We start from the raw sequence: 10,592 nt of genomic DNA on the forward strand, positions 1-10,592 counted from the left end.
TAGGCTTCGGAGTAGGCGGCTTGTCTTTAGCTTGACGGCTGCCACAATCCACGGCGAAATGCCCCTTCTCCCCGCACTTTAGTCATAGCCCCATCTTCATGCGTAGTTCTCGAGCCGATTCCGACAGGCGTTGTGTCTTGGGTCTGGAGGCGCTGGCAGTGACGGGTCTGTTGGTCGTAGCAGCCAGGTCGAGCTTGATGGTGTTTAGCCGATCCTCTGCATTTTCAGCTTCCTGGGTCCAAGCCATCAGGGAGATAGGATTAACAGTCTTCAAAACCGTTTCTCGGATGTCCGCGTTGAGTCCCAATCGATACATTTCAGCCAAAATGTGATCGGGGTAGTCTCGGAGCTTTGCTGCCTGCTTGTGGAATTCCAGTGTGTATTCGCGAACCGACTTCTTGTTCTGACGATAGGTGCGGAGAAATGCTTTGGCCCTTTGGCTCGCGTTGACATCCTCAAACCGAGCCCGCAGCGCCCACATGAATGCTCGCAAATTCAAAAGTTCCGGACCGCGGTCATTGTGCAGTCCCACATACCATGTGGCGGCGTCTCCTTTCAGTCTCGCCGAGATGACATCAATGAGAGCAGCTTCATTTCGGAAGAGGTGTCGGCTCTCTTCTACGAATTTGTGCACCCTCACCGTGAAGAAGGCGAGTTCCTCTGGGTTGCCGTCAAAGGTAGCCTCCAGTAAATCCTTGGGTCTGGGCCGTGGAGTCCTTACCAACGGTCCCAGCTGCCCCGGAACTCCCCCGAGAGGAAGACCCGGAGCAACCGGTGGTCCCGCTGGCACTGGCCTCATCGGTGGCGGCAGACCCGGCGGCAGACCCGGCATCGGCTGTTGCGCAGGTCCTACTTGCTGCGGAGGTCCGGCCGGTGGCTGGGCAGGCACCTGCGGCGCGGGAACTCCCGGTGCTGGGGCAACTTGCTGTTGCGCGGCGTGTGCATCAAGAAAATTAGCCATTCTAATGTCCATCATCCCCGGCAGAGCTTCCATTACATCCTGGAATGCCCTCAACAGGTCCCTCACCGAGTATTCCAGTTCCTCCAGTCGTTCCCCGGTGGTTTCCTCAGGGATCGGATCTCGAGGGTGGGAGTCCGGGGGAGGGTCGTAGTCTCCTTCCGTTTGGAAGCCCCCGGCTCCCTCCGAATCCTCTACGTGGCCTCGGGGCCCCGATGGCTCGAACATCCACTCCTCGAGGTCTTGCTTGGAACTCCCCTTCTCCGAGGTAGCCCCCGGCTCTGGGAACAATCCCTTGTCAAACAGACTTTCACGTAATCCGCTCCCTCGACGGGAGTACACCTCACGGGTGCCTTGAGTGTTGTACATAGTCCAGTCATCCTGCTGTTGAGTCTTCCGCGGACCCCAGTGCGAAGGGGTCGGAGGCGGCCACGACAGATGTGCAGGCCGGCGGGGAATCGTTCCCCCCACGGCACCCTCCAGCGAGGCTGCAGTCACCAAAGGAGCGGAGGTGTGTGGGACCGATCCTGAATCCCCCTCCGTTTTCGGTAGGTCTCCCTCAGCTCAGCTCATGATCTTGCCAGATTCGGAACGATAGGAGAAAGGGAGTTCTAACAATATGTTGGATCCCCAAGCATCGAGAATAAATCCACGTTTTCAAGAAAAGCAAAATTTATTTCAAAGCATTGAAGACATACTCAAACACGTTCTTTGTTAGAACTGGGGATACACAGTTAGGGCGAGCATAATAAAGGAAATTCAAACAGATACATATCCAATGAATAATATTCCCGCTGGCGGGCTAATGAAACGGTTGCGCGCCCAGTCCATGGGAACCAGGCAGAACATCAGACAAAACACAGGTGCAGTTCTCATGAGATAGCAATAGGCAAGCATTACAGCATCTTCTCCCCCACACATCCACCAGTAGTTATCTTATGCATTCCAGCACAGAAGCAGGGTAGTATAAACAAGCCGGGTGCAACAGGGTAAGGATATGTACACAGAGGTCACAGAAAACAGAATGGCAGCTTGCTGACACAAAAGCCATAGAGTTTGCCCAAAAACCAGAGCGTCACCACATGACGTCCCCAGCACGATGACATCACCCAGAAGTGATGTCATCAGGTCAGGGACATTGCGCAACGACATCTCTGCTTGGGGGTGAGGTTTCCCCCACCGGACAGCTGGCTGGTGGTGGATCAAAGCCCCCAAAAGCAAGGAAACCCACACTGGGACCTAAGTGCCGGTGACCCTATTTGCCCAGCAAGGCTTCTGATTGGCCACTGGAGATTTGATTGGGTGTGCAGATTGTTAAAAATGAAAGGTGAAGACTACAGATTTGATCCCACCAAAGATGGAAGCCAGTGTGTGTGTGTGGGGGGGATGATTAACCCTTTCCCTTTGGGACATTTCTGTGATCAAATCCCCCTCCCCCAGCTGCTATTCCAGCCATGGGTAGAACAACTTAAAGGACCCCCTTCCAATTCCACCTGGACCTAAGAATCCATTAACACACGTTCTGAGTCTTCTCCTTTGAAGTAGCCAATGAGTTTCATCTCCTCTTCCATGTGGTCAAAGCCCTGCAACTCCAGCTTGTTGTTGACGATTTCCACTGGATCCTCCATTAACTGCCACAGAGAGAGAGAGAGAGAGAGATTGGGTGAAGATCAGCTTATTTACAATGGAAATCATATGGCCAGGGGACATTTCGTAGAAAAAGAGGTGCAGGAGCTCATTAGCATAACTTATTAGCATAATTTATTTGCATATGCCACACCCCCTGACATCACCAGAAGTGTGTCAGAAGGCTCAGGCTCCACTGCACTGTTTTGGATTGCTAGCTGTTGGGGGGGGAGTGCAGATCTGCCCTCACAGAGGAGGGAGAGCTTGTACCTGAATAAAACTTGGTCTTAAAGGTGCCACTGGACTGTTTTGGATTGCTAGCTATTGGGGGGGGGGAGGTGCACAGATCTGCCCTCAAGGAGGAGGGAGAGCTTGTACCTGAAGGAGGGCCAGGTGGGGGGGCTCTGCAACTTACTTGGCTGCTTCTTGCTCCTCGTGGCCCAACTGAGGGCTGCTGGGAGCAGGGGGCAGGGCTTGTTGCATGTGCCCGCCCCCTGGGCTCCTTACTGTTGGAGCTCTGACTCCTGCATATGGCTATTATTTGATGATCAGACAGAAGATGTCCCCCCAAAACTAGGCTGTATTCCTATATTCCAGTCAGGTCCTGAAAATTATCCCCCCCCCCCCCCCCGCCTTATCCGGATTTATTTCTATCTTGTATTTTGACTGGAGTCTCAACACGTCTCATAGCATTTATAAAGTGCAACAGCTTCCACTTTAAAAGAGTGGAAAACACCAAACCATATACAAAATAGACACATGAGAGGAGAAGTGGATGGAGTCAGAGAAGAGGATAAAAAAACTGAATTTTTAAAAATATTCACAACATTCACATCCTGTCTTTCTGTCCTCACTCGGGCCACCAAGGCGGCTAACAAATCAAACCATACATAATAAAACCACATTTTAAAACTATTTAAAACCACCCCCACCCCACAAAACACACATCATTAAAACAATTAAAAACCATTAAAACACAAAGACATAAAAACAATTAAATGTTAAAAAATTATTCAAAAGCAGAAGGGGGAAAGCCTCTCCAGAAACAAAATATGAATATGAAACCATCCCCCCCCCCCCCGGGGCGGAAAGTTTTTATCACTTCCATGAATATGAGGAATGGTCAGAAGCAGATGGGGAAACTGTGAGCTGGTTTCATCTGCCCTCCTCGACAGGGTTGTAGCCAAGGCTCCCTCTAAGCTGTGGAGTCTTGTGAGCAAAAATTCTACTTTGTGAGCCACTGGCACTGAAGTTGTGAGCGAGCGATTTTGGCTGCTGCATAAATTAGTTGGCTGTGGAGCCCTCCTTCCTGAGCTAAGACAAAAACGAGTGAACCGGAGGCTTAAAAACGGTGAGCTAGCTCACGCTAACTCATAACCTCCAGATAGGGACTGGAGATTTGCCAAGTAATTCCAGGATCGCTACACAGAGTCAGGCAATGGCAAACTACCTTTCTCAAAGGGGCAGTCAACACACAAACGAAGAAAATATGGGATAAGGTTTCAGCCCCCTCCAGTAATGAAAGGGACGGCCCTAATACCGAGAATTTTGATTGCATCATCTAGAAGGAAAAAGGACTTCCCACCGTGGCAGGTCTTAAGCAAGCAACAGCAAGCAACTCAAGGTGATTCCCCCCCCCCTTCTGGTTCTTTAATAGGGTTCCTATTAAAGACCATGAATTGCTTCTCCATAAGGACATTGTACAAAAGGTGTTCTTTCTTTCCTAACATGTATGACATGCAATAAGATTGGAAAAGTCAATCAATATAAAGCCAGCTCCGGCTTGGAATGCACTCACATCCAGGAGGAATTCCACCAAGACATCAGCGGCCATCTGCCCGTCAAACTCAATGATGTGGTCCTCCTTAAAAATGTAGAGGCTTCCTTCTTCATCTAATCCTGGAAAGAGGGCAACAAGACACATGAGATGGTGTGGATGTATGGTGAACCTGTTCGGTCTTTGCTGTGAAGACACACTGGTACCTCCCACAAAGGATTCTGGGAAAATATACCATGGTCACACGCAGAATATGCTGCGCGAAAGGCACGAATGAAGGGCAGATTTTCGGGGCGTGATCACACTGCAACATCTGGGAAGCATAGTGTACTCGTGGCGTCCCGCTGAAGATGCGGAATTAAAAAGTACCAAGGAAAGTGCACTAGTATCCGGGAAACACACGGGACAGACGGGCGTCTGATCGCGGGAGCGCTAGTATCCCGTGGCATCCGGCGCCTGTCCACATCCCGTCGCAAACCGGATTTTTCTGTAAGCGCATGCGCACAAACACGAAACTGAAAGCAGTGCTGCTCTGCGGAACTGCGCATGAGCACAAACGCCAAACGCTTGTGTGATCACGCTGCACCGCTTCTTTGCCACGCTGCAGCATTGCCATGTGTTCACCAGCTAACAGCCTAAGCATGGAGACTTGGGGGACTGTGTGATCAGGCTACCGTGCTTTATTTTGCTCCGGGGTGAACAGCCCCCCCCCCCGTGTTATCTGGCCTGTGTGACCGGGGCCCACAAACCAGCAGGCAGACCAGTTGCATGTGCCATGGGAGAAGTGAAGTCCAAAAGCTTTGAATGAAAAATCCAGCAACCTGAGATGTTTGTGAGAGAAAACCCTACCACAACACTCAGGATGTTTGGGCTGTGGGAAAGAGGTGCTTGTAGGCATGGATGTGCTAAGAACATAAGACGAGCCTGTGGTCCTTCTAGTGCAGCATCTTGTTTTACACAGTGGCCCACCAGTTCCTCTGAAGGTCCAACAACAGGGCATAGTGGCCGAGGTCTTCCCCTGGTATTCCCTCCCGGCACTGGGATTCAGAGGTTTACTGGGTTAGTAGCCAGGGTTAGTAGCCACTGATAGACTTACCCTCCATGAATCCGTCCCTCCATGAACTCTAAAGCTGCCTATGCCTGTGGCCATCACTACGTCCTCTGGCAGCGAATTCCACATTTTAATCACTGTGTAAAGTAGTATTTCCTTTTATCCATCCTGAACCTCCTGCCCATTGGCTTCATTAGATGCCCTCAAGTTCCAGTATTTTGGGAGAGGGAGAAAAAAGTTCTCTTTGTCAACTCTCTCCTCCCCAGGCATGATTTTATAAGCCTCTATCAAGCCCCCCACCCAGTCATGTCTTTGCTAGGCTCTCTGGAGGGCCTTGGTGGCCACCACAATACTTCAAGAATGTGCCCATTTTCTTCCCAGGAACTTCAAGGCCAGACCCGAGATGGTATGAGATTCACAACTGCATCTCCCATAATTTATTAAAGGTTAGACATATCCACATGATGGCTTTGGGGGTATCCACATGTTCTCCCATGCAATTTTCCCAATCGAAATCCCTTCAGTTTGGTGTCGTGGTTGAGTGCGCGGACTCTAATCTGGGAGAACCAGGGTTGATGCCCCACTCCTCCACTTGCACCTGCTGGATGACCTTGGGCAAGCCATAGTTCTGACAAGAGCTGTCCTTGAAAAAGAGCAGTTTCTGTCAGAGCTCTCTCAGCCCCGCCTACCTCACAGGGTGTCTGTTGTGGGGAGGGGAAGGGAAAGGAGTTTGTCAGCCGCTCTGAGACTCCCTTGGGTAGTGAAGGGAGGGGTATCAATCCAGTCTCTTCCTCTTCTTCTTCTCCCCCAGCTGCTACTTGCTGCACAGGGGGAAACATACAGTTGTCTATATGGTATCTCTCCCCCTCCCATGGCAAAAAGTACCCAGGAAAGGAGATTTGCACATGGAAAAGAGCATGGAGGTCAGATATCCTCCCCCGGCACAACTCCCCTGACCAAATTTACCTCCACTTGTTGCTTTTCAGTTTTGAAACACTCCTGGGAGATCTGATCACTTTTTGGGTCATGTCCTCTCTTTGAGTTTATGGATGTTTATGTAACACGAGAGCAATACCCTTGCCTAATTCTTAGGACTGTCTGCGTTTTTCAGTTCAGACACGAGTGTCAAGCACTACAACTTGAGCATCAAGTATATAATGCAGGAGTGTCAAACTCATTTGTTATGATGGCCAGACCTGACATAAATGAGACCTTGTTGGGCCTGGCCACGTGTGTCATAAAATGTAACGCCAGGTAGCGGAGATATAAACTTTATAAAGGACACAAACACAAAGGGGTTTTTCCCCCTTAAAATAAAAACATGCTTAAAACATTAGCTCCGTAAGCTGCAAACCTGCTTTTGATTGATTGACATTCACCACAGAAATCCCACGCTCAGAGTCCTGAGTCTAGGACCCAGGTTAAAACATGAAATGGCTGCGTGATTAAGAGAGTGCGGCGAAGCAAAGCTATGATGCAGCAGCAGCAGCAGAACTGGAAGCAGGAGATGGCCCAGTTCCACTGCGGGCCGGATGGAAGCCCTCCGAGGGCCTGATCTAGCCCCCAGGCCGCATGTTTGACACCCCAGAGTGGAACCACAAGAAAATGGCATGCCAGGGCAAAGCTGCTGCCTCGAAGTTTATTTTAGATATAAACCTTTGAACAGTTCTTGCAATGGGCTGTACCCCTTGGCTATGAGTACTCCAGACTCAATCTGCCCCCTTTGCCCCCTAACTAGGTTGCCAGCTCTGGGTTGGTAAATTCCTGGAGGTTTGGATGGTGGAAACCGGCGAGGGTGGGGTTTGGGGAGGGGGTACAAGGCCATAGACTCCACCCTCCAAAGCAGCCATTTTCTCCAGAACTGACCTTTGTCATGTGGAGTTGTAAACCCAGGGGATCTCCAGGCCCCACCTGGAAGTTGACAACCCTAACCCCTCACGAGAGAGCCCTGCCCCAGCCGACCAGATTTTTTTTTAGTCATTATTTGAAATTCTTACACCCTGCAATCTGACAGCCTCCATTTGACCGCCTGAAGTTCAAGGAAACAAAACAGTTTAAAGCTCACCCCAATCTGAGTGGGATAGTTTGGATGAGCCTTCAGAGTTGACTAATTCACACCTTTTATCAAGTCTGGCATGTCAGCCAGCCTTATCTCTGCTTTCTTTGAAGAGACACATTCCCCCTCAGCACACATTTTTCATAGCATCATTAGTGCCTCTAATTAAGTCATTAAATCTTCCTTAGTGGGAGTTGCAGTGTAAAAACAACAACTCAGACGGCATGTGCGATGATCCAGTCCCCTGAGAAATCTAACCCTGCCGCTAATCAGCAGCTGAACCAAGCCCATCGGCTAATGCTTCAGCCTTGCACTCAGGCTGGTCTTTGGGGCTGGGGGGGGGGGGGGGGGGGAGCCACTAAGCCCCTCCTGTCTCAGCCTGGTGCATGTAAGACCCCAGCAACAGTTTCCTATTTGTCTTCTGCCTTCCGCTGGTTTTTAGACCACACTGCTGCGATTTAGTGGCATCTCTTGGCTTTATCCTGGCATTGCCTGCCCAGGTTAGCCTGATTTAATCAGATGTTGGAAGCTAGGCAGGGCTGGCTCTGGATGGGGGACCACCAAGGCAGTCCGGGGTTGTGTTCAGGGCCCGTCATTCCTAACTGGTGTGTGTAGGTGCTGTGGGAAGGTGCTCTTTGAGGGTGGGGGGGAAGAGCGGCCTGGAATCTATTGAGGTAACCTGGCCAGAGGAAGGGGAACCAAGGGTGCGTTCAGATGGCTCTTTAGATCCGTGTGAGGCACGGGTGCTTCATGGATTTAAATGTAATGTCTAGACATCAACATCTGGGAAACGTCCATCTTTTTGCCGCGCTTAGGAGGTGTACCAAAAAGATACTACTTTAAATCTAGAGTTTTCAGTTCTGACGGGCCACTCGCAGACTTTCCCCCGTCTGATCGTTCCAGCGCACAATTAAAAATGGCGCCTGTTTGGAGTGGTCTGATGTCAGACCATCCCAAACGGGCACCATTTTTAAAAAATCTTGATTCTGTACATGACCGAATAACCAAGGACGCAATATCATGTCTATGCGCATGCTCAAACGTCTGGTTTTTTTTTAAAGCCACCACGCGCACGCCTCATTCAGTGGAGACCGTCTAGACAATCCACAGTGGAAGCAGCGCACGGTAAGGCGATTCCCCCAGGGGATGTTTGGCCATGCGAGGATGGATTTAAAAGATCGGGATCAAATTTGAGCCGGCATAATGGTGGGTTACCTCAACAGGACAGCACTTTACACACACACAAGGGCCGCAGTGGCTCAGAGGTTAAGAGACTGAGCTGCAGACTGGAAGGTTTGTAGTTCAGCAGTTTGAGACCCGAGTGCCGCATGATGGAGTGAGCTCCCATGTCTGGCCCCAGCTCCTGCCAACCTAGCAGTTCAAAAGCAAGAAATTGCAAGTAGATAAATAGGTACCACTTCTGTGGGAAGGTAACAACGTTCCATGCGCCTTGGCGTTTAGTCATGCCAACCACATGACCATGGAAATGTCTTTGGACAGCGCTGGCTATTCGGCTTGGAAACAGAGATGAGCACCAACCCCTGGAGTCGGATTCGACTGGCTTTTGAGCAAGGGAAACCTTTACCTTTTACTTTTTTGCACACACACACTAGACTTTATTCATAGTATTTTAATTGCTCCTCTATTTATTGCTGATCACTAATTTTTCATCGGCTGCATTCATCTGTGAATTTCCTGCATTGTGCAGGGGGTTGGACTAGATGGCCCTGGAGCTCCCTTCCAACTCTATGATTCCATGGAGGACACTGCCCTTGAAAGCGAAGCCCCAAGAGGTGTGGATAGAGATGTTTCAAATAAATAAATGCAGACATTTTAAAATTCTACTGCGCCTTTGTGCTGTTTTAGGACTCCAACATTAGACAGTTGATAATAACACAGCCAACTGCACGGAGGTGGGGGGTGGGAGACAGCAAAACAATTAATCATTCTAACTATTGCCAGGAACAGATCACAAACAATTAATCATTCTAACTATTGCCAGGAACAGATCACAAACTACAGCAAGATATAAGCATTATGGAAACAGAAAGGGATTTCGACATGTGCTTTTGGCAGGGGTCCCTGGAAAGTGCATTCCACAACCTGGGCACCATCTCCAGAAAGCCCTTGTCCTTGGTAACCCCGCCCCCGAAGGTGGAGTCGCTTGAGGCAGGGCCTCAGTAGTTGATCTTAGGGTACAAACAAGTGGCCGCTGAGATCTTAGAGCAGGGGTGTCAAACATGCGGCCCGGGGGCTGGATCAGGCCCTCAGTGGAACTGGCTGTCTTCTGCTGCTTCTTCCAGTTCTGCTGCTGCTGCGTCATCGTAGGCTCGCAGCTTACAGATACACACCTGAACAGCATACTCGAGACTGCAACAGCACAGACATTTTTTTTTAATGATTTATTCCCTCTCCTAAAGAGGAGAGATATTTCGCTTAAAAATTAGAAAAAAAGGGAAGGGTATACAGAGGGATAAAGAAAAGATTGAGTGGTGTTAATGTATTAGTATATTACTCTTTTATTATTAAAAGTTAGTAGTCCATAGTTTCTTCTACCGCCAGACATTCTTCTTTTCTTCTGTTTCAGTTGAATATGGCAATTAGTATATTAGTAATGTCCTTCTGGGATTAGTTTCTCTTCCAAAGTGTAATCCGGAAAAAAAAGAAAAAAAGAAAGTTTTAAACTTTGGGGTCCTTTCCTTTCTTATCTCTCAGGTTATATTTCAGTCTCGTCGCTGCTCCGCCTTCCTCGTCCTTCACCTCTCCCTCCGAGCTGCTGTCTTCCACGCTTAATGATGACATCCACTTGGCCAATTCTGCTCCTTCTTCTTTTCAAAAATTCTTGAGCCTTGAAGATAGAGTCTATTTTTTCTCTTTTGTCTTTAAACTTGAAAACCAGTCCTTCGGGCACCAGCCATTTATAACTCGTTTGGTGTTTTTGTAAGAAGGTGGTCAAACCCTTGTATTCCTTTCTTTTCATTCTGATTTCAAATGGAACATCTTTCAAAATCCTGATCTGTTGGTCTCCAATTTTCAGTGGTGACGCTGATGTAACCTTTAAAATCTGGTCCCTGAGACGTTGTTTTGTAAATTTCACAACCACTTCTGCTGGCAACTTATTTTT

The 10,592-nt window shown here is 49.2% G+C and overlaps 1 protein-coding gene across 1 annotated transcript in view; it reads right to left on the minus strand.

The window, feature by feature from the left end:
* Positions 1-10,592, minus strand: part of CASQ2 (calsequestrin 2) — a 68,456-nt gene that overhangs the window by 35,924 nt on the left and 21,940 nt on the right. Inside the window, exons 3-4 of the mRNA XM_015410079.1 lie at positions 4,383-4,483; positions 2,478-2,589 (exon numbers count right to left, since the gene is read on the minus strand). Coding sequence (XP_015265565.1) covers positions 2,478-2,589; positions 4,383-4,483 — 213 coding nt within the window. The remainder of the gene's footprint in view (positions 1-2,477; positions 2,590-4,382; positions 4,484-10,592) is intronic.

This window comes from Gekko japonicus, unplaced genomic scaffold (genome assembly GCF_001447785.1).
Source record: "Gekko japonicus isolate JY-2015 unplaced genomic scaffold, Gekko_japonicus_V1.1 scaffold170, whole genome shotgun sequence".
NCBI lineage: Eukaryota > Metazoa > Chordata > Lepidosauria > Squamata > Gekkonidae > Gekko > Gekko japonicus.